This window comes from Colias eurytheme, chromosome 12, assembly GCF_061535395.1.
Source record: "Colias eurytheme isolate Ceu_HAF_F1 chromosome 12, ilColEury1 Martin Lab GWU primary, whole genome shotgun sequence".
Classification (NCBI taxonomy): Eukaryota; Metazoa; Arthropoda; class Insecta; order Lepidoptera; family Pieridae; genus Colias; species Colias eurytheme.
In genome coordinates this window covers 6,110,643-6,133,591 of record NC_142991.1, presented here as the reverse complement: position 1 = coordinate 6,133,591, position 22,949 = coordinate 6,110,643, and the positions used below count along the sequence as shown (strand labels likewise).

Below are 22,949 nucleotides of genomic sequence, written 5' to 3'. Positions count from 1 at the left end.
AATCGATACGATGTCGTGGATTGTTGATCCCGAACTATTAATTATAGATGTGGAGTCTCGTCCGTTCCTGTATTCAAAATCGTTATAGACATTTAAAAATAATTAAAAAAATTTCCGGGGTATTGCCTTAACTCTTCGTACAGTGTCACAAACTGCCCTTTTAAGTATTTCTGTTCATTCAGAGGATGTACCCAGAATGCCTTTTGTTTTCTTTTTCGTCTTTTAATAACACAAATCGCTAGTGCCATTAATTTAGCAGAAACCATTTCCACGTCTTACTGAAGCCAGAGACGAGACATGAGTGATTTTAAAGCGTTAGTATGAACAACCACAGAGAGAACGTTTAAAAAGCGCCAACGCCGGGTTTTAACGCAACGCTTTTTTAACTCTCGTGTGAATTAGACCTAAGGAAAACGGTGTTCACAATTTTACGGTGATATATTATCTAAGTCTTAGTTCAGTCATTAAATCTTTATTTTATATATTAATAGCTTTCCGCCCGCGGCTTCGCCCACGTTTTCAAAGAAAAACCCGTTCCCGTAGGATTTCCGGGATAAAACCTATCCTATGTCCTTTCTCGGGTATCGAAATATCTCTATACCGAATTTCATGCAAATTGGTTCAGTAGTTAAGGCGTGATTGAGTAACAGACAGACAGACAGACAGAGTTACTTTCGCATTTATAATATTAGTATGGATAATATATGTGTACTGGCAAAGGTTAACAGTAAGAATATAAAGTTAGTATTTATTACTTTTATTTTAATTCAAATATTATGTGATGGCACTTTGTTATTGTTCTCATAGGGTACCTATAACATATAAGTACCCTTTACATTAATAAATTATTAATAATTGTTAACACATTCCTGTTAATTTTGTTAAATATTTTTGGAATTAAGGTTTCAACTGTGTAATTATACAAATAGGTATACAATATAACTACCTACTTAAATTATGTAAGTACATATATTGTATAATCAATTATTATCGAAAGCAACATGAAAAATATTTATTGATTTTCTAGTAGGTATAGATAATATAGATATATCAACCATACTCTTATCTATTTTAAGTTAAGCACATCTATGTTCGTTTGGCTTATTTCTTGTTTACTTTATTTTTATTTAGGTACCTTCATATTAGTTACATTAAATTTAAATAATTACAATAAATTCTAATAAAATACATATGGAACAAGATAACCCAATGTAATATCAAGACTGATTGATGTTTTTTGTATTTGTGTTCAATTTTTAAACGAATAAAACAACAGTTTGTATTAAGATAATATTTTTATTTAAAAATATAATACTGCTTACACAGAATAATATTTCTAAGTTCTAACTGATAAAACAAAATAACCTAATACCGAGATTACCATGATTAATCGAAGAACTAATTTCTCGTTTAATTTCTATTTTTACGATGCCCTAATCGCCCTTGTATTATATTATTAGTTTACTCTTTGCTTGAACATCGTTTTACTACATTACACTCGCATTGAAAAAATAATTTGGAAAATCCAAAAGTGCACGCCTCATAATTTTTTTTAATAAATATTTATTAATTTTTATTTTTGTTTATTTAATAACAATTAAACCACATCGAATCAGACCCTGAAAAATGAAAGGGTTCTATTCCTGAGCATACTCAAGCGTAAGAGAAAAAAAAAGACTCGATTAGTAAAGTATTTCGGTCGCTATCGTGTTAACAAGAAAAAGGATCCGCACATACAGACACACGGACGTCCAAGACAGAACTTTTTAAACTGTTTTTTAACTAGTTTAAATAACAAAAATGACATCAAAAATATCATGAACGTTAAAAATAGTGTTTTTTCTTAATATGTGTGTGTATGTATTATCTTACAAGTGCAATGTATGATACATAAAGACATTTTAAGTTTGAAAAATCAGATGTTTTGCGCGAAGTGACAGTAGTACCCACCTCAACGCTTCGCTTATGAGGCGTGCAATAAGGCTCGGTGCAGACAATACTGTAACTGATACGTCGAGTGCTCTACGATTTTGATTTTAATGCGATTTCTGTTTCTTTAGTAAAATTTATAAGAGTAACATGGATCATCTCATAACTAGCTCATCTATGTTCATTTAGTTAGTACTTACTTACATTTATTTTAAAATACAAAATCTCACTATACATTAATTCGGTTATTCTTTAAACCTAGGTTCTGCAAGACAATGTGTGGTTACCTTTTTTATAACTGTACGACATTACTATGCGAATGAGGTTTATGTGAGCTGCTAGTTGTCGAATGACTATGCGAATGTGAACCGCTAGTCGTAGAGTGGCCATGAGAATGTGAGTTGGGGCTACTCTTCTTATACATTGTGAAGGAGATGAGTTCCCGATTGGCGTTGGTCATAGCCATCGCGTGTGAAACCACGTCGTAACCAAGAAGACCATGAATCCGATTAACAACGACGAGCGTTATGCCTTTTTGCGTTACCCGGACTGTTCTTTCCAAATCCGATGTTGTCGCAATGGACATCCCAAATGATGAATTGAGCTCCTGAAAATTTAATTGTTAAATATTATATAAAAATTCAAGCATACATTTTTGAACAATGAAATCTCAGGGTTATGTAATTTATGCTTATCTGTAATAACTGAATCACTACATAACACGTATGTTGCAACTTGGCACTTGCAATGGTGGCTCTATTGTATAATGTTGCAATAGCCACCTATCTATAGCTAAACATCAGTGCCTACAATTATTTTAAATTCGCATTAAAATACGTAAGTTAGGCGTTACTGATAAGTGATAACAAAAGGCGATACCATTCATTTATAAATTATAATGAACCATAAAATGTAAACACCATTGTTTTGGTAGTGCCAATGAGGCACGCCCGTGGCACGCCCAATGTAGTTCCTTGAATTTCAACTACCTATTTAGTATGTAATATTGAAGTACCTATCATATTGATATTTTTATGTTAAACTGTCAAAACAAAATCTTAATAATCCTAGGAAATAACGGCATTGTGGTAAACATGATAAGTAGATAAAAAAAATATTTCTTACTCTTACTAAGACTGCTCTTTCATCCTTTTTCAGTCCGTATACTGTCGCTCCTTCGTCCTTGGATAATTGTGGTGCACTGATACCACCCATTACCATGATGTACGGCATTTTTTCAAGCTTAGTTAACACTTTATACTCGCTTAAATCACGTTAATTAGTCTAATCACAAATAAGATATCACCGACAATTGCAAGAGTTCATTGCAACTATTCGGCTAAACGATGAATGGTCTAATAATTATTATTAGTAAATAATACTTATAAGGCTGTGCGCACGCGGCGGCTACGTAGCCGCGAGTCGCGACTCAACAGGTTGTATAACTACATAATATTATGTGTGAGTGAGTTCTACAAATACGATGTAAACTTATACCTTATACGTATCACATAGACATTTATTTTGAATGTGTGTGGCGCAGGTCACATCGCAGGCAGGTAAAAGAGACTATAATAGTGTGCATTGTGACGTCAATCATTTAAAATATGTGGTATAAAACTATAGATACGATCACAGGATACGATACACTTGACTATCCACATGACCTTCACGGTTAGCGGTCGCGCATGGTCGCAAATCGCAATTCATAAAGGTGACAATTATTCTGGATCCTTAAGTGCATTCCCCGATATTATTCCGAAGTTAATCCGTATACTATATACTATAATATTATAAATGCGAAAGTAACTCTGTCTGTCTGTCTGTTACTCAATCACGCCTAAGCTACTGAACCAATTTTCATGAAATTTGGTATGGAGATATTTTGATACCCGAGAAAGGACATAGGCTACTTTTTATCCCGGGAAAATGACGCAATCCCGGAAATCCCACGGGAACGGGAACTATGCGGGTTTTTCTTTGACTGCGCGGGCGAAGCCGAGAGCGGAAACCTAGTTTATAATATGTATTATGTATATATGTACTTTGATCACAAATTTCTCACATAAATAATATACCTAAATAAAGTTCAATTACTTATTTAGCCACAGAACAGCTAACAGTTTTTACTGTTCTGGGTATTTAGCATTGTGATACAGCCATGATGTTAAAAACAATATAATTTTCAGAAAATGTTCAAACCTGCCTCCCCTCTTACCTACAAATCATCCTTTAGCTTTTCCACAGCATTATTTTACTGAATTTATTAGTTGCACAATTAGTTGTTTACAGTTGGTCGTTTTTGGCTCTACATAGTTGACAAAAAAACAACAAAATTATTGCATACCTGTGATACAAAAAAAAATCTAGATGGAAGTCAAACCCATGTCAAACCACTGTCAACTGTCTATCAAAATAAACGTAAAAATTTAAATATAACATCTTTAATTATTTAGAAATTGCGTTGCATTTAATTGCGCGTTGTATACCAAAATGAGCCACTCCATGAGTAGTCCTCGTAATATACAGCTGGGTAATGGCTATTTATTTATAAGACAAACTGCATGTGCAGTTTTGTGGGACTTAGACTTAAGTTATTGTAATAATTTGTAAGAATAATTTCAATAAATAATAAATAAATAAATAAATAAATTACAGTACTTAGTACGAAAGTATTAGCTTTAAAAAACTGTAAAATCGTATGTAATGCTAACTTAGTTAACTATGCATGAAGAGACTATTCGTCGAAATCAGCCTAGATGAAAGGAAAATACCTAATATAGTTAAAAAATTGTATTGGCCCTGATACTTGATGAGTGTACAAAGTTTGAATTAAATCTGTCCGTTTAAAATGGGCCAAAGAGTCGGTTACATACAAATATATAAACATCTAGGTGAAGCTAATAAAAGCTTGTTAAAAAAACAACCAATACATTTTCTTACTTGTCACAGGGATTGTTACCTCACAGGATTAGGTAAAGTTTCCGAAGAATATCCTCCTCGGCTCTATTTGTAATTGACTTCAATAAAGGAATAGGTTCCCAAGACTAAAGACGTCTTTTTTTGTGTTGTTATCTCAGAACTTTCAAATGGCTGAACTGATTTCGATGGTTCTTTTTAATTTGAAAGCTATTGGTTGGTGCCATTAAAAATGTTCCATCTTTGGCAACGGAGGTTGTTTTTGTTAAAAAAAATACTTATGATAGGTAGTTATGATCATTCTATTTAGTATGCAGTAAAATGTTTGCAGTAAGACGTGTGTAATGAACCCAATACCATATTATTATCATCACGTATTCCAACTTTAAATAATCCCATGTTTTATTCATATCACTAATTGCAGTTTTCGAGACGTACCAAAAGGCAAGATTAGTATTTGTTCAAACCATGGCGGAGCTAGCTACGCGCTCTACTAACGTAAAATGCCTGGAGAGTGCGGGAGTATTAGGTATCTAGAACATAAGATAAATTTTATAAAGCTTTTCATTTTTAATGTAGCCGTTAGAAAGCTTTCTGATGTAATCGACATTTCGTAAATTTTAAACTTTTATGATCCAACGAAACCCATGACAGTTACTAATTATCAGTTTTGGGTTTAAAATAATAAAATAATATTATTCTATCATATACTGGGATAGGTAAAGCTAAAACAATAACTCTGATAATTAAATACGAATGTAATAACAATACCTAGGTATATAATTAAATCTTTACTTATTGTTGCTTGTGTTTATTTGTTTGGACGCGCTAATCTCGGAAACTACTGTTTCGATTGGAAAGTGTAGTTTTCTTATTTAACAGTCCGTTTATTGAGTAGTAATTTTATGAGAAATGAGTTGATACTTCGTAGAGTTGTTGCGGCCGCTCCTGTCTGACTCTTGCAGCACTGTGCGGCAATGCGCTGTGGTGGCAGCCGCCCGCCTTGCAGAGCACGAGGAAGGCGTTGCAAGACAACTCCTGAGCGGCGGCATGGTCACCATGACCCTTGAGAATCTAAATAAGTATAACGTCAGTTGAAAATCAACAGAATTAGAAATCGAGTGCTTTTTTATTACATAATTCTTTTCATAATTAATATAAAGAGCCAATTGAAATTGCGTTTATTTTTTTGTTTCGCGATAAATAACGAATAACGTTCATGAAAATTAATTCTGGATGTTCCAGGTTTATTACAAAAGATCTGCTTTATATCTATTTCGAGCGGTAGCAAAGTAAGTATTTCAGTAGCAAAGAGATAAAGTATATATTAAAGTTACAAAATAGGTACATATATCCGATCTATTTATTTTACAGGCATAATGAAGAATTAGCTTCATCCATTGTGCGATTAGGTGCTTTGGAGCATATTGTATCATGTCTTGAAGATTTTGATACGCAGGTATTTTTAGAATTAAGTAGATAAATTGTAGTACATATGTAGGTATTGAAGCATCTATTTATTTATTCATCAAGCATCTACTCTTCTTTTTCACCAGGCACCACCAATTAATTAACTCCATAACCTGCAAGTTCTACAAGTTTATACCGATTTTGCATTGTGAAGTAATTGTTTAATTATTTAAAACATATACTGTTACTTAAACCATAATTTTATCATTTCTATACTACAATTTACATTTACTAAGGTGAAAGAAAATGCCGCTTGGGCCTTGGGATACATCGGGAAGCACAACGAACACTTGGCAGGCCTGGTGGTTGACGCCGGCACTCTTCCTTTACTTGTATTAGCTTTTCAGGAACCGGAAATGAGTCTAAAACAGGTTTAACCAAATGCACAATTATATTGATAAAATGTAGTAGTATTAAAGACTAAACAATTTTTCAAGAACTCATTATGCTTATTGCCTGTCTTTATTTTAAATGGTAGATTTTTAAATTATCAGTTCTTTCCAGATCAATTAGACCCCTGCAGACTACAACTTCTTTATCTAAGCATTGATAATTGAAAATGTATTTATTTTTCCTTGCAGATAGCAGCTGGAGCGCTAGTAGATTTGGCACAACACAAACCGGAAGCGGTTGTCGACGCTGGTGCTATTCCACATTTAGTTCGCGGCTTGGAGAATCAAGATCCTAAATTGAAGGTATCTTTATCCAATCTTGTATATGTATGGGGGCTAATGTCTTTTCGAAATGAAAATATTTGATGGCGATGAGCCAGTGGCAAAATATAGTAAAACCATTACATGTTATGGCAACTCAAAACTGCTTCTATAAGAAGTCTAATTGAATAAATAAATGTTTGAGATTGATGGTTCAGGGTAAATATGAGCTTTTTTACAGCTAGTTCGTATAGTTCCTTGGTCTTTTTAAAATCATATTTTTCAATACAGCGCAGTACATTATGCGCACTGGGAGCCGTAGCGAGTGCAAGAGCCGAACTAGCAGAGGCGACAGTGGCCGGTGGTGCGCTGCCACCAGCCCTGCTTCACACGGGCCACGACTCGGCCCCCGTGCGGCGAGCGGCCGCGTGCCTACTGCGCGATATTGTCAAACATTCTGTTGATGTAAGAATTCCTAAATTGTAATAAATCTCGTGTCACAATGTTTGTCCTCAAGGGACTCCTAAACCACTTAACCGATTATAATAAAATTCGCACAACACGTGCAGTCCAACTTGAGAGATAGGATATGTTTTATCCCGAAAATCCCTCGGGAACGGGAACTATGCGGGTTTTTCTTTGAAAACGCGGGCGCAGCCACGGGCGGAAAGCTAGTTTCATTATAATATAACTATGTATTCCATAGAGCTGATTTATGTAAAATGATTTTAATATAATATAACGATTTTTATACATATTTAAATACATTACTTAAGGCTTCGATGAAAACTACACAATTATAATATTATGCATTTTTTGGAATTAGCACGAATATACAAATAAAAAAGTAATTTAAAACATATTATATTTTATATACTTTTCAAATCCCTTTAGCTAGCTCAATTGGTGGTGAATACTGGTGGCTGTGGTCCTCTGGTGGAGTTGATGTTTGAAACCACAGGCGGAGCGCGGATCCCGGCTTGTATGGCGCTGGGGTACATAGCGGGCCAGTCTGACCAGTTGGCTATGGCCGTCATTGAATCAAAGGTTTATTTGCTTAACTTGCTGATTATAGTATGGGACATAACTAGATGTACAATAAATTCACAAAAATGTGATTTGATGAGTTGTATTGATAACTAGCTGCGCTTCGCGGTTTCACCCGCGTGGCTCCGCTCCTGTTGGTCTTAACGTAATGATATATAGCCTATAGCCTTCCTCGATAAATGGGCTATCTAACACCAAAAGAATTTTTCAAATCGGACAAGTAGAGTTCCTGAGATTAGCGCGTTCAAACAAACAAACTCTTCAGCTTTATAATATTAGCATATATTAGTATAGATCATTTACCTTACTAGATTAAATTAGTAGGATAATATTCCATAATTCATTTCATTTCAACTAAAATTATGTAATTAAAGGATTTTTTTTAAACGTATTCATAAATTGTATGATTTTCTTTTAATATACATTTTTTTAATTGTTTAGGCAATAGTGGTTACTGTAGAAATACTACAGAAGACTGATGCAGATGATGCAGAACTTTGTGCCGCAGCCTGGACACTCGGCCATATTGCTAAGCATTCTCCACAACACAGCCTTGCTGTCGCTGTCGCTAATGCTTTTCCAACATTGCTACAGGTTCAGCTTTTTTCATACTGGAGTATGGCCGCCAAAAATTGTACATTCAAGAAAAAAAAAATGTCCTTGTCATTTTATATAGCACCAGATTTTTTTATATAGTAATTATGGTAGTTTTTAAATAGTTTCAGCTTCACTATGTTATATTTATCATTATATTAATAATTTAAATTAATTTTGAGTGCCTTTAACAAGCTCAATATTTTTTTTTTGAAATGCTTATTTTCCTTTCCATACTAAAATCATGTGTCCCACTTAGTCATCTCACACTTTGAAGTCACAAAATTATGCAAAAATCTATTGATACCTGTAAAATTTTGGTATTTCTAAATTATTCTGTAAACTTGTGGATAGTTTTAACAAGTTCTAATAAAAATAACATAAAAGAAATTAATATAAAACTCACTTAAAACTATGTCTCACTTTTTTTCACGAATGATACTTCACGCACGGTTACCATAAAATAACACCCTAAATAACTAGATATCCAAGCCACAAAAATATTTTTAAGTAGGGGCAACACCGATTTACATGTTGGCCTGCATTTAGAAAAAAAAATCGCCATTTTGTTACTGTAAAAGTTGATCGAAAGGTAGTCGGCATTTTTGTCCCAGAACATTTTAATAATTTTGAGTGAGAATTATGCAAGGTAAAAATATACAAATTTACTATATTATTTAAATTATGTGTGTAGCTTTAGTGTTCTAGTAACAAATCAAACTATGCGGCGTCTTATTACTACAATACTTTGGCGAATAAAGGCTTTTTAGGTTATGTCCAACCATATTTTTATTCACGAATGATACCATGTGTTACTATTGTGTTACGTAACATCCGTGAGCGGCTCTTAGGGGTAGTACTCACTAGAGAATCTAAAGTTAAAAATTTACTTTTTTACATAAAGAGAACCCACTTCAAAAACTATCATGTTTCGGAAGTTAGTAACTTTTTTACTATAATAATTCGTATTCGTAATTAATATCATAAGTTGTGAATGATTCTTGCATTTGTAAGTATTATAGAAATACAAAATTTGAGAAATAAAACTTTTTCTTTAATATTTAAATTTGTTTTATTGAGTTTTAAAGTAATTTAATCAAATAATTTAATTAACAATATAAAACAGAAATGTAAAAAAAATCTCCTGCATTATTAGTTGTAATGTACACTAGGCTTAACAAAATCACGTATGTTATTATCAGTCACGTATGTTACGGTGTGTTACGATTTCACGACTGTTATTGTACAATATTTGGCGGCCATACTCACTGATGAATATTTTTCAATATGCAAATGCAAAGGCTAATTTTATTTTTAACTAGCTGCTCCGCGCGGTTTCACCCCCGTGGCTCCACTCCTGTTGGTCGTAGCGTGATGATATATAGCCTATAACCTTCCTCGATAAATGGGCTATCTAACACCGAAAGAATTTTTCAAATCGGACCAGTAGTTCCCGAGATTAGCGCGTTCAAACATACAAACAAACAAACAAACTCTTCAGCTTTATAATATTAGTATAGATTATGGATAATGGTAGGCAATTATGTTTATCTTATTAATTTTGTTTAATGTTATATTAGCTATACACAAGTCCAAAATCATCGGGTGAAGTGAAGGCAAGAGCTTCTTGTGCACTAAAACAAGCGCTGCAGTGTTGTTTGCACAGACCTGCTTTAGAACCCTTACTACATGCGGCACCAGCATGCATACTAAAATATGTGTTGGCACAATATGCTAAGGTAAGAACTTGTGTAATATATAAAACATATTATTTTTGTATTATTTAATTATCACAGGTTGTGGTCCATTATGTAAGATAGATCAATAAACTGGCCCATCATCTAAATTATCATCTTCATCTTCATAATCTTCTCCATTATCGAAATAGTTGTTGGCGTAATCCGTTCCATCATCAATTTCATCCTCTTGTTCTTCCTCATCTTCCAGTTCCTCATCATTTTCATCTTCTTTCTTAATGTTATCCTCATCCACAGTTGTTTCCATAACCTCAGTAGTATCTTCTTGCGTTTCCTTTTTCTCCAGCAGTTGTAATCGTTTTTCTATTTCTTTCGGATCATCCAATTTTCGTTTCTTAGCAGTTGATCGAACACGATTTGCTTGTGGACGAAGTTCCGGCGGCATGTAGGACCAAACACAGTCGAGAACTCGACCTTTTTTAGCGTCAAGCGCGAGTAATTTATATTTATCAGAATACCTCTCGATACCATCTGTTTTTGTGTTAGCTTTCACGTAAGCAGGAGATTCGTGTAAATATTCTATGAATTGATCTTTAACAATAAGCATGTAATCAGTTGTAGCGTCACAGTTCAGAGGCAGTGGTTTAGTCTCTAGTTTCGGAAATAGTGGTGGAGGTGCTAGGTTTTGTGGAGTGTTGTCGCCTCGCGCAATACCGAGTGCTTGAAGTTGTTCATGGGTCAACGATGTGCCGCTTCCTCGACCTCGACCTCTACCAGCCATTGCGTATTAAATATTTCTAAGAATTGTGAAAAAAATATTAACTAGATCATAACATAACCTCGTATTTAAAAACAAAGTTTAAAAATATGAAATTCCCAAATTCTAACTATAAACATGTCAATGTCAATTACAATAATTTTGACACTGACAGTTTTCGGTTGCCATGTTTTTTTTACAGGCAGATTGCAGAATCTCTCTATTTGGGAAATGCATCGACAACGATAATATGACGTGCACTCAGATGGTTTTTTGTCGAATGTAAAGTATGGGAAATTATACCTACACTATACTCGGATTTTTAATTAGATAAAGTAAACTGACAGCAGCTAATGTCACTTTGTAAAATAATGTTGCCACATTTAAAGTAATAGTGAGGAATTCAGTTCTCATTCAATCAGATGAATGAACAATGACTGTGAATAGTTCATCATTTCAAACTATAAAATAACATTATTTCTAATTATAATATATAAAGCTACATAAGATATAAGTTACTAGTAGAGTGTAATTATAATCATTTTTTTATTTTTATTGTTACGCTGTTTACGTTATTGTTTTTGTAATTTTTTCGTTAATTGTAACTAATTACGTTGTGTTTGTTGTCATTGTTGTGTTTATTTGATGTTATATTGTTACAAACTAAATATTCACTAGACGATCGATTCAATTTCATTCATTCCCGATTTTCAATCATTCACTTTGTGACAACGCTATTTTTATTTCATCAAAAACTGACAACACAGAAAACGTCAGTTTACTTTATCTAATAAAAAATCCGAGTATAAGCACGGCGTACTGAGTATTATAGACTGAATCCATTATTAATCTATAATTTCCCTTTATTTACCCTAGCTGCTCGGAGCAATTAACAAGGCTAGTTAATTGCTCCGAGCCTAGCTGCTATTATAGGTTATAGCAGACTCTAAACATATCTATTTTTTCTTAGATTTTACCTAACGATGCGAGAGCTAGAAGATTGTTTGTTACAACTGGAGCATTAAAAAGGATTCAAGAAATTGATACTGTCCCTGGTACTTCTCTTAAAGAATATATCAACATTATAAACAGTTGTTTCCCAGAAGAAATAGTAAGGTATAAATGCTATGCCATTTTAAGTTTAGAACACCTAAATAAACAAAATTGTCAATCTTAAACATTGCGGTTCTCATTTTATAACATACACATATTTGTATAGGTTTACAAACTCTTATTTACTTTATTTAATTCTTTTTTAGATACTATACTCCTGGATATTCGGATTCCTTACTTGATAGGGTCGAAGCGTATACACCACAGGTACATAAATTATGTTTTAACATTTATTGTTGTAACTACTGATATTATAATAATTAATTGAAAAATAATTGCATTTTCAGATTCCAGAATTATTTACGGATAGAGTTCCCAGTGATTGCCAGAGCGAATTAACAATTGAAAATGCAAATTAATGTTATTTTGTTATATTTTTTGGAAATAAATCTTCATTTAGAGAGCTTTTGCTAATGTCCAAATATTTTTTTGAATTTTCACCGATCTTCCACCTATATTCGTTGTGTCGATTGCCATGGATTGTGTGACAACCCTGTAACTTAGAATAACGATATTTATTCATTTGACTTGGTTCAATAGAAAAAAAAAACCTAATAATTTTATTGTAAGTAGTAAGTATAGTATTTAATACTTACTTAAAACCAGTTTCACATAATACATTTAGAACTCTTATTCCTTCTACGTCGACTTCAAAGCAATTTTTTTGACTATTACAGATAACATTATGAGCTTTGAAATAATTTTCCAGATTACTTTGCACTGTTGCAGGTAATCCCTAAAAATATATTGAATCACATCAATTTTTTAACTATATTAATTAAGCTAGTATTTTAACAATTTGTTAATTTCTTTAGCCCGTGCTCTCGTCTCGAGCAACGCAAATCAAAATTAATTACTTACCTTAACATTGCAAGTCGTTTCACTGGTAGAGTCATATTCCACAACTAAAATATACTCCATAGCTAGTGTAAAATGCCCTTTTGTATTTGATGAAAAACTTGAAATGACATGAAAACTCAATAGTGCTTTACCTACCTCATTATTTTAGTTATCTTTGTGGTTTCCGGAGTGGTGTAGTGGGAGTTGCGGTTCAATACTACTATGAAGTGGTACAATATACGATAGTATACCTAATATTATTGAATAACTTTTATATTATTCCCTCTTTTTTGTCTTTAAATTCATGGTTGCCAGTTACAAAAATAATAATTACAGATATTTGCGGCTATTTTCTACGCTAATCCATTGAACGTTCAATAAAAATTTATTTCATTTAAGACAGATACTTGATTGGAGCAGTCCATTTTGGAATAAACAAACTATTAATTCGTCATGTTTTTTTAAAGAAACAAGTTTATGTGATACATATTTGTAATTCTTATTTTATATAGAAATAAAACCAAAAATTCAATAATAATTAAAATTTATTTAAGAAATATTTATGTACATATTTTTTTAAGGTTTATATTATCCGACCTATATCGAGTAATAATACCTGTAACAAAAATAAACAAAATTATTATTCATTATCTAGAATGTATTAGTTGGAATTGGAAAATAAGAATACATCAGTAAAATTTGTCTTCAAAAGAATTCAAGATATATGCTTGTCAGTTTATTTCATCATTTAATAAGAATAATAAATACATAAGATTTTTCTCCTATGTGACACTTACTCTTATTGTCCCTTTCGGCTTTATAGTTGGTACTTCGAGAGTTGAAATATCCTGTAACAATCAATAAAATAAAGTTAATTCTAGAAGTCCTTTGCACACATTGCCGTCATATTTTTCCGTTTCTCAGATGTTACCATACCATATTTGTCACCATGGTTTTGTGAGACAGGGATAACTAAGATGTTCATCATTAAAGTGAATTAACAGTATTGCATTTTTTTTATATCAAAAATTTGTAAGTAATCAGTGATTAAACAAGCTAAACAAATTTAATCAAGTAATTTACCTGAATATTATATATTTTCCTTTTTTCAGCATTACTATTTCACGTCACCTGTAAATAAATTAAAAGTTATAAACAATAATCTTTAATAATATCAGAAAGAGCACTCTGTATTTTATAGAAAATTCAGATATTACCATACCATATTTTCCCCACGATTTCGTGAGACAGGGATAACTTTGATATTCATCATATTAAAATACACAATAATTTATCATGTTACATTTTTATACTATGTTATGAGAACATCGATACATTTTTTTTGCTAACTTGTTAATAAAAGGCTAAATAAATAAAACTTGATTTAAATAACTATAATAAAAACTTACCTTTCTTAAGTTTATTAGTCTTCAGCCATATTCATCTTCAGTATTCTTCATCTTATATTGTACCTGTAATAATTGAAAATAAAAATTGAGTATGTTGTTTACATTTGAATTGCAATTTTTTTATTAGCAAGATTATTAATCAGTAAAAAATTTTCATCAAAAATCTATGATATATGCTTGTAAATAGCATCATTTTAAATAATCTAAATATAACATGGATCAGACAAATGAGCATTATTTTGTTATGTAGTTAAGATTGTGTTCAATCATTAAGGGTTTTTAACCCTTATTAGTAAAGTTACTTGTAACTTGTCTATCATTGATATAATTTAATAATTATCATACACTTACATTTTAAAAAAGATGGTGTTGCTGCATCTCCCAAAAAGTTTCTGTAAATATAATTATAATCAGATAAGTACTGAAGAAAACCTTAAAAATCCTTCAATATAATAAATAAAATAAATCAGTAAAATCGATCAACATAGCATTTCAGACTGGGGCGATAACTTATCATCATATAAAATGAAGAAATTTATTAATAAACTAATTCTTATAAATGAAAAGAGTATTAACAAATAAAAATATAGCAGTTATCGAAACTTGCAAATTTGTTACAGAGATGATGAAAAATTAAATGATTTTATAATATACATATATTTATACTACTATTTATAATATAGAAGCAATTTTTAAACTTACATAAATTTGGCAAGCCATGTCTGTAATCAGTGATGTATATTGTTGCAAATTACCTGTAAAAAAATAAAACTGTGATTAATTACTGAATCTCCAATAAAATAAATTTTATTTTTTAAGTAAGAAATCAGAAAAAATCAATCAACAAAGTCTATCTGACTGGGGCGATATCTTATTCATCATACAAATTACATTTTTTTTTAATAAAATAATTTATTATAACTTACATTTTAAAATATAATTCCTGCAGTCAACTCTGTAGTTTGTTGTAATATTTGACCTTTATAATCTGGAAAGAATAACAATTGTTATTAATATATCAATATGTTTAAAAACACAAATAGACGAAACGTAAAATAAAATCAGCAAAATCGATCAACAAAAGTCTTCTGACTGGGGCGATATCAAATCATCATTTTAAATGTTATTTATTATGTAATATTTTAAAGAAAAATCTGGAAGGGAATCTCCGAGAAACAAGACACGGCATGAGATAATTAGTGCAATATATCAGTTACCTCTTCTTAGTTTTTATTTCATTGTTTTCCAATGCAATATTTTCATGAAGACATTCTGTAAAAAAAACATTGAAATGTTACTTTGATACTTAGTTGGACAATAAATATAGTCTTATTAATGAAATTAAACATGTCACCGTCATCCCTTAGACATGCAGCTATAACAACTGCGCATCTTACACAGACTGTTTCAATGTTCCTAGCCAGAGTCAAGCATGCCAGAGATTGCTGTGCACACATCGGCTTTGGTAGGGTAAAATTCACATAAATACAATAATTCATTAATTTTACATGTAATGTAATTAAAAGAGCTGTTTATATACTTTGTCATATTATGTACATCTATTTGTTAGATTAATATGTAGCTCACCTTTGTAATGCAGCTGCATATAGAGTAGATAGCTGTATCTGGAGCATAAGTACCTGAAATCATTATATTTTGTAGAAATTTATTTAAACAAACAATATTTATCATGTGAATTGTGAATATTGTATGTTCAGAAAAATCGATCATCAAACTTCAGCTAGGGGCGATACAATATACATCATTTTAACATACTTATGAAAAAGAAGACTAAAACAATATTTTAACTTACCTATTAAACTTCATAGAAGATTTACTGTTGTTGATCACTCCAACTTACCTATAAACAAAGTTAAGAAATAAGTATACCATACAGAAATTACATTTTCCTAACTTATACAGCATTATACAAAAATAATGCAATAAATGTCACCGTCATCCCTTAGACATGCAGCTATAACAACTGCGCATCTTACACAGACTGTTTCAATGTTCCTAGCCAGAGTCAAGCATGCCAGAGATTGCTGTGCACACATCGGCTTTGGTAGGGTAGTGATATCATTTAAAATGAAGTCATTGCAGACTAGAATTCATAATTTATAACTCAATGAAATTGAAATAGTTATTTTACTATGAAAATCTTTATAGGAAAAATTGTTGCTGATTAATGTGTATTGCATGGGAATTAAAAGATAGAAGAAGAAACAATGATGGCATAGGTAATAGATACTTACTTATTGTGTTTGTGGTAAGTAGTGTCATGGTATTTTAAATTTCCATGTGCGGACACTTCACATCTGAAATAAAATGGCCTCTGTCAATAATTTGCTTCTATGGATGGTAGTTTTTATAAACATTTTCAAATGTCAGTTTAAACGGTAAGTTTGAAATCACTGAAGTTCATCCGAACGAGACATAAATTAATCATCATTATACATTAAATTTACAAAATAATGAATGAATGCATATTAATTTGATAAACTTACATTATTTCAATCCACTTCATCACATTTTGGTCCATACATTTTTCGCTGCAGCACATCTGAAAGAACAAATAATTCTTAGTGATACATTTTTAATGAAAACTGAATTATTTTAATACTTTTTTTTTCAGTTACTTTGGTAAAAGTATAATCAATGATATATCATACGAACGAGACTATGTGAAGTCATCATAAAAATCTATGAATAAAAATGATATTAAAAGTTATCAAGTACAAACTTACCAGAGCATTTAGAGGTTATGCGCTCTTCATCTGAAAAATAAAACAAATTGAGTAAAAAAACAAACACTGTAATGTAAAATATACAATAAACTCACCTCATTTCACAATTTAAGGAACTTATTTATGGATATTGGATAAAGATAAGAAACAGTTAATTCAGCTAAAAGTAATTCTTTATTATGATTGTCCTGCATATTTTAACACATGTTATTTAGGGCACAAAACTAGAATTACTTCTTTGCTGGTTTAGCAGCGGGTGCCTTTTTCGTGCGGGGTTTCTTCGCTGCTGATTTCGGGACATTTCTCTTTCCGAAAGCACCGCTCCTTGCAGCTTTGACCTTCAAGCTCTTGAATACGACTGTTCTCGCACGGTTCCTCTTGACGCGGGCTGATGTGAGCTTAAACCTGTCGTAGTCAGTCATCTGTGCACGCTTTTCTTTGTTTGCAAGCTTTTGAGCCCATTGGCTTTCAGCCCATTTTTCATTTAATTTAGCATCAGTCCACGCTTTCCTTACAACACGTGTGGGGGCTGTGAAGGGGTAGCTAAGACGGAACTTTGTAAGGTGCAGTTGGTTGAGGCGGATCTTTTGGCGTGGGACTCCGCTGCCGGGTCCGTCTACTAGAGCACGCGTCTGGTCAATGACGTCCACGATACTGACAAGTTTTCCCTTCAAGGGACCCTCAGCTACCAGGGCAACGCGCCCTGGCTCAACATATCGTGCGAAAGGCATGACGTCCTGAAATAACGGACATGGTTATTTATATAGTAACGATACATTTATAATATCACTGCACTTTGTATAAACAACGAACATGAACTAACAGTATGCCGAATTAACGTGACATAAACATAACTAAAAACACTTCATATCGCCAAATGCAAGGTAAAAAACATTAACTGAAATATTATATTTTAATAATTGAACATGAAACTGAGATAATTTTAACACTTATACACAGATTTAAATGGATAAAAATATGCTAACCTTAAAACGTCCTAACAAACACGGAACACTAAAGTGAAAGACTCTGTCAAACAACCACAGACAAAATTACGATTTTTTTGGAACTCTATGGGTTTATGTCAGTTCTATGATTTTTGGTAGATTATGCAGACACGATACGGAAAAAAATATTAATGAAGGTTGAAGTCCTTTGTTTGGATAACAAATTTAATTTTATGATATTTTTTATTAATTAAAATTTAGGTTCTCACTAGAAAATATCCTACGCGACTTTTATTAAATGTACGTCTATAAAGTTCATAATGATCGTGTAGAAGCAACACAATGCGGGAAATTTAAATAATTCGTTGCTACGTGACCACGATTTATGGTAAACAAATATTTTATCGTGATAATTGTGACTTATTTACCGAAGGAAATAATGCGGTTTAAATATTTTAAAACTTTGTTGGAATCTCAGGTAAAACTAATAATTATTTTTGTGAATTTGAAATTAATTACTTTCGGATTTGTAATGTATTGTAATTTACAATCGCCGTCTTTCGTTAGTGGTTCTGCCTTAGGGTGAATGTTTTATTATTATGTATGTATAAATCTGTTTCTTTTTAAATATTACAGGACACTGACCAACCTATTGCTGATATAAGTTGGTCGCCTAATAATGTAAAATTAGCTGTGGCGACTTGCGATAGGCTAATTCTTCTCTTCGACGGAGATGGGATCCGACGAGACAAGTTTAGCACAAAACCCGCTGATTCAGCAGCTGGAAAGAAATCTTATTCGATAACGAGTAAGTATGTATAGAATAAAAATCATTCATAACACCTATGCATAAGTCTTATACCCAGTTATTAAATCTGGATTTTTGGTATTAACTATAGCGTTTAACTTAAAATACAAGTAACGTATAAAAATACTGTTTAGATCAAATAACTACTCAATTTAAAAATACATATATAGATTTGTATTTTCTTCTTAGGTATAGTGTTCAGTGAAAATTCGGAGCTGCTAGGCGTGGCGCAGAGCGACAACATGGTGTTCGTTTATCGGGTGGGTGCGGATTGGAGCGGGAAAAAAGTTATCTGCAATAAATTTCCCTTGACTGGAGCACCCTTGCATTTATTGCCCGCTGAGAACGGATTTTTCACAGGCACCAGCGATGGGAAGATAAGGTTGTTATAAATGTTTGTTTGATTGTATCATGTATGTATCTACCTACATGTAAGAGACGAGCAATTAACCAAATTTTTTAACCGTTAATTTACTAAAAATGTATTTGAAACTGGTATAATGTTTCGACTTCTATTTATGAACTAATATTATAATTGGTATGTTTTTTGAGTCGACAAAGTATCTATTATCTATTGTTAAGAACTTAAAACTGCAGTATTTAAATCTTCTCTTTAGATTTAAGTTTCTTTAACTGCTGACATGTGTGCCGAGCACAGAAGTGAAACTTCTTTGGCAAGATTCTAAGATACCAAAATCGTCGCTTTACTTCACGGTTCTTACCTACGCTTACTACGCTTTAACTTTATGGACGTGACGGTATTGCCACAATATACAGATACGCCATGACACTACCTTGAAATTTTACTCTCAACTTACCTAATATACATAAAGAAGTTTCACTTCAAAACAAACAGTACATTTTATTTGCAGGCAATTAGACTGCAAAAGCAACAAGAGCTCAAGTCTCTGGTCAGCGGGCACGTGTTGTGTGTCGCTCGCTAGAAGCAGCGACGCGAGTGTAGCCTCCGGCCATGTTGATGGCACGATCTATTTGAATGGCCGACTGCTTCTGCGGTACGCTTTGCCGCCAACTGTTTTGGTGTTTATACCGCCGTATGTGAGTAATATTTTTAAGTAATATGCTTGAATTAAGGCTTGTCCACCCTTGTTGAATGTGTTTTAAGTTTCTTTAATAAATAAAGTTTGTTTTGATATACCCTCATTTTAAGGATTCGGAAATTGTTCATTGATGAAGTAAATTGTCTTCAATTGTAGCATCATTGGTTTAAGCGTTCAATTTTTTATGTACTTATCCTTCTATTCTATTAATATTTGGTCAAATTCCGTTTTTTTTTGTTAGCTTTTGGTAGGTTCATGTGACGGCAGGATTTCGGTGTACGAAGCAACGCGTGGTGCTTTGTTGCGAAGTATTGAGCCCACTTTGCCGCCAGATAGAAAGGACTTTGTATCGGCCGCGCCTAGCCCGTCTGGACAGGTTGCTAATACTTTTTTATTGCTTTCAGTTTCGTTAAAATAAACCATGAAGTTTTTATTTATCCATTTTTATGTTTTGGAATAAAATTATGACAATTTAAAATTGCGAACGCTAAAGGTGAGTATCGACTTCGCGCTCCAAGAGGTCGAACATTGGCGCGCGCTCCAGCCGCGTGAAATGGGTACCAGTTTGGAACGCGCGCCAAAATGTTCGTTGGAGCGGTCGAACGCGGAGCGGTCCGTTCCATCGGGTGTCGGTTTTTTACCGCGCATCAAACGTGGCGCGCGCGCCAATGGAGACGGGTTTGTCGTATTTTTTGTGTTTGTTGCGCTCCGAGTAATAATTATGGATATAATATATAAATAAACAAAGTTGCCGTAAATTAATTCAGCTTTATGGTACGAAAGAAGTTTTGTGGAACAGTAAAATTTCTTCGCATCATAATAAATAGCTTAGAGATCTTCTCTAAGCGATTTATTGGTTGGAGAGAAATCAGTAGTGAAATGGGAGTCCCTGTGCCAGAGTTAAAGAAAAAAATGCTGCTGCTGCTCGTACACGACTAGCTTCCATGATGAACGGTCAAACACTGGAACAGTTGCCACGCGCGCCAGGCGCGCTTAGTTGATATACTTCAATTATTTGGAACGCGCTCCGCGGAACGCACTCTCGGCGCGGTCGTTCATGGCGCGCGCGCCAGGAGCGCGAAGTCGATACCCAGCTTAAGGCGAACTGCAGGCACGTCTTGAGATAATGAGTCTTTTAAGTAGCCACTATTCCAGGTCAAAGAAATTTTAGGTATTTATTTTTTAATTATAAGTATAAAAGTACTTATATATGTATAGTAAGTATAATAATAAATAAATATATAATACCTATTAAATTTTCAATACATTATGAAACATTTTCACAGACGGTAGCATTCGGCATCTTCGACGGGTGTCTCATAGGCGAGGTGAAGGAATCTGGTACCGTAGAACTCAGCCCACTGAATATCGGCAACTTGTACTCAACACGTGCGCTTGCATGGAGCGGCGACGGCACCAAACTCGCACTCGCTTCGCAGACTGGTGCTGTTATTGTACTGGAAGCGGTGCTTAGGTTCGAAAAGTATTTATAGGCAATAGGTTTCAGTGTTTTGGAGGATGGTCTGATAGATGAGGCGTGGAAGTCCGGTATTGTTGAACTTCGTGAGACTTAGGTAATACCAGATTAATTATAATCCGTATAGCGTTAGTGTTTTCATTAGCTTACCAATTTATGCTTACAACCTTTGTTATATTAATTATAAAATTTTCCTCATTGTCTTTCTTATTTTATACCGCAAAATAGAGTGATATAATATTTGTCATTCTAAAGACACTCACCTGAAATCCAGTGCACGCGACGCTATGAAACCACCAATCCACCAATCTGCATTGCACACGAAAATCAACCCACTCACTATCAGCATACAGATGATTTTCGAACATACCTATAAATACTAATTACAATACAAACGATAATCAACCCAATCCCCATCAGCATATAGGTGATTTTTGTATGTAAACTCAAAACTGTGCCAGGTCCTGGGTATGGCGCGACTCGGTTTCTGTACAACACGTGAGCGCGCGGCGGGTGCTGATCACTCGTCTCGCTCGGGACGCACCACCGCTCACTGTTACTTCCAACTATGCGGACATTTATACGGTTAAATTTATAGGTAAGCATATTATAAAGGTAAACCTTGTGGGATATAAGGCAGATTTAATTCACACTGTTTATCGTTATAATATTTTGCCTGTAGGTAATGATTGGTATGCGGTATGCCGTACAGCGAGCACGTTGATATTATGTGATATAGCGCGGGGCTTAACAAGTGAGGTTAGTTCTATTGTGTATCAAATAATTATTGCTCATAGAACTATAAATACAAAATAAACAATGTTATAAAATATTGTCTGTGCCATATCTTATATTTTTCTTGTGCACTTTAAATTTGCAGCCAGACACATTATAAATTTTCTTTTGTTTTTTGAAGTGAAACTTCTTTATCGGGGTTGGACAAAAATTTAGTGTAACATTAATGCGTTACGCCGTACGCGTGACATTTTTGCGTTACGCCATACTCGTGACATTTTTAAGGTCATAAAGAAGTTTCACTTCTTACGTGTGTACTCTAGTACACGCATACATTTTTTTTACATAAGTTTGGTGTCCTATTCGTACATATTTATATGTATTTATTAGATATCATGGTCGGGTAGCGGGGAACGTATATACGCGGCGGTGGGCGGCGCGTGCTTGCTGCATCGCGCGGGAGAACTCAGCGTGGTGGAGTACGGGCTTGATAGAGTTCTGCACACTGTGAGTGTTTTACGGAATAGTAGTAGGGGTAAAAAGATGTTAGGGTAATATTGAATTCATATTGAATGCATTGAAAATTCGTCAAGCAAGTTTTTCAAATAGATTTATCTCTGACCAAGTTCATACAGTTTAAAATATGTATTTATTTTATAGTTAGGCCAAATTATGGTAACCTATTAAAAACTCGAATTTCTATTACCTTAAAACCCCGAAAACGGTTGTTAGAACTTTTAAATGAC

The 22,949-nt window shown here is 33.3% G+C and overlaps 6 protein-coding genes across 7 annotated transcripts in view; 2 read left to right on the top strand and 4 right to left on the bottom strand.

Moving 5' to 3' along the window:
* Nucleotides 1-1,978: 1,978 nt before the first annotated feature.
* LOC149904088 (uncharacterized) lies at nt 1,979-3,367 on the bottom strand. Its single transcript, XM_090107760.1, has 2 exons — nt 3,055-3,367; nt 1,979-2,536 (listed from the first exon to the last, which is right to left on the bottom strand). The coding sequence occupies exons 1-2, from the start codon at nt 3,160-3,162 to the stop codon at nt 2,222-2,224; spliced, it is 423 nt and encodes a 140-aa protein (XP_089963886.1). The 5' UTR covers nt 3,163-3,367; the 3' UTR covers nt 1,979-2,221.
* A 1,893-nt stretch (nt 3,368-5,260) lies between these two features.
* LOC149904086 (uncharacterized) lies at nt 5,261-12,647 on the top strand. Its single transcript, XM_090107878.1, has 13 exons — nt 5,261-5,377; nt 5,780-5,937; nt 6,094-6,140; nt 6,223-6,307; nt 6,555-6,689; nt 6,900-7,013; nt 7,263-7,436; nt 7,866-8,018; nt 8,460-8,612; nt 10,193-10,351; nt 12,037-12,182; nt 12,326-12,386; nt 12,467-12,647. The coding sequence occupies exons 1-13, from the start codon at nt 5,317-5,319 to the stop codon at nt 12,536-12,538; spliced, it is 1,518 nt and encodes a 505-aa protein (XP_089964004.1). The 5' UTR covers nt 5,261-5,316; the 3' UTR covers nt 12,539-12,647.
* On the bottom strand, nt 10,184-11,156 carry Polr3G (RNA polymerase III subunit G). Its single transcript, XM_090107879.1, has one exon. The coding sequence runs from the start codon at nt 11,088-11,090 to the stop codon at nt 10,434-10,436; it is 657 nt and encodes a 218-aa protein (XP_089964005.1). The 5' UTR covers nt 11,091-11,156; the 3' UTR covers nt 10,184-10,433.
* On the bottom strand, nt 12,570-13,170 carry LOC149904085 (uncharacterized). The gene is made up of 3 exons (XM_090107880.1): nt 13,041-13,170; nt 12,776-12,915; nt 12,570-12,678 (listed from the first exon to the last, which is right to left on the bottom strand). Exons 1-3 carry the CDS (start codon nt 13,098-13,100, stop codon nt 12,576-12,578), a joined length of 303 nt encoding a protein of 100 aa, XP_089964006.1. The 5' UTR covers nt 13,101-13,170; the 3' UTR covers nt 12,570-12,575.
* A 4,160-nt stretch (nt 13,171-17,330) lies between these two features.
* On the bottom strand, nt 17,331-18,274 carry RpL14 (ribosomal protein L14). Of its 2 annotated transcripts, none has more exons than XM_090107885.1 (2): nt 18,162-18,274; nt 17,331-17,912 (listed from the first exon to the last, which is right to left on the bottom strand). In XM_090107885.1, exon 2 carries the CDS (start codon nt 17,904-17,906, stop codon nt 17,406-17,408), a length of 501 nt encoding a protein of 166 aa, XP_089964011.1. In that variant the 5' UTR covers nt 17,907-17,912; nt 18,162-18,274; the 3' UTR covers nt 17,331-17,405. The 2 variants fall into 2 exon arrangements, with proteins under 2 accessions (XP_089964011.1, XP_089964012.1); XM_090107886.1 differs by lacking the exon at nt 18,162-18,274 and adding an exon at nt 17,999-18,116.
* Nucleotides 18,275-18,561: 287 nt separating this feature from the next.
* Nucleotides 18,562-22,949, top strand: part of Oseg2 (intraflagellar transport protein Oseg2) — a 37,259-nt gene continuing 32,871 nt past the window's right edge. Inside the window, exons 1-9 of the mRNA XM_090108203.1 lie at nt 18,562-18,600; nt 18,759-18,930; nt 19,120-19,312; nt 19,803-19,989; nt 20,233-20,367; nt 21,278-21,465; nt 21,930-22,066; nt 22,151-22,227; nt 22,594-22,710. Coding sequence (XP_089964329.1) covers nt 18,562-18,600; nt 18,759-18,930; nt 19,120-19,312; nt 19,803-19,989; nt 20,233-20,367; nt 21,278-21,465; nt 21,930-22,066; nt 22,151-22,227; nt 22,594-22,710 — 1,245 coding nt within the window. The remainder of the gene's footprint in view (nt 18,601-18,758; nt 18,931-19,119; nt 19,313-19,802; nt 19,990-20,232; nt 20,368-21,277; nt 21,466-21,929; nt 22,067-22,150; nt 22,228-22,593; nt 22,711-22,949) is intronic.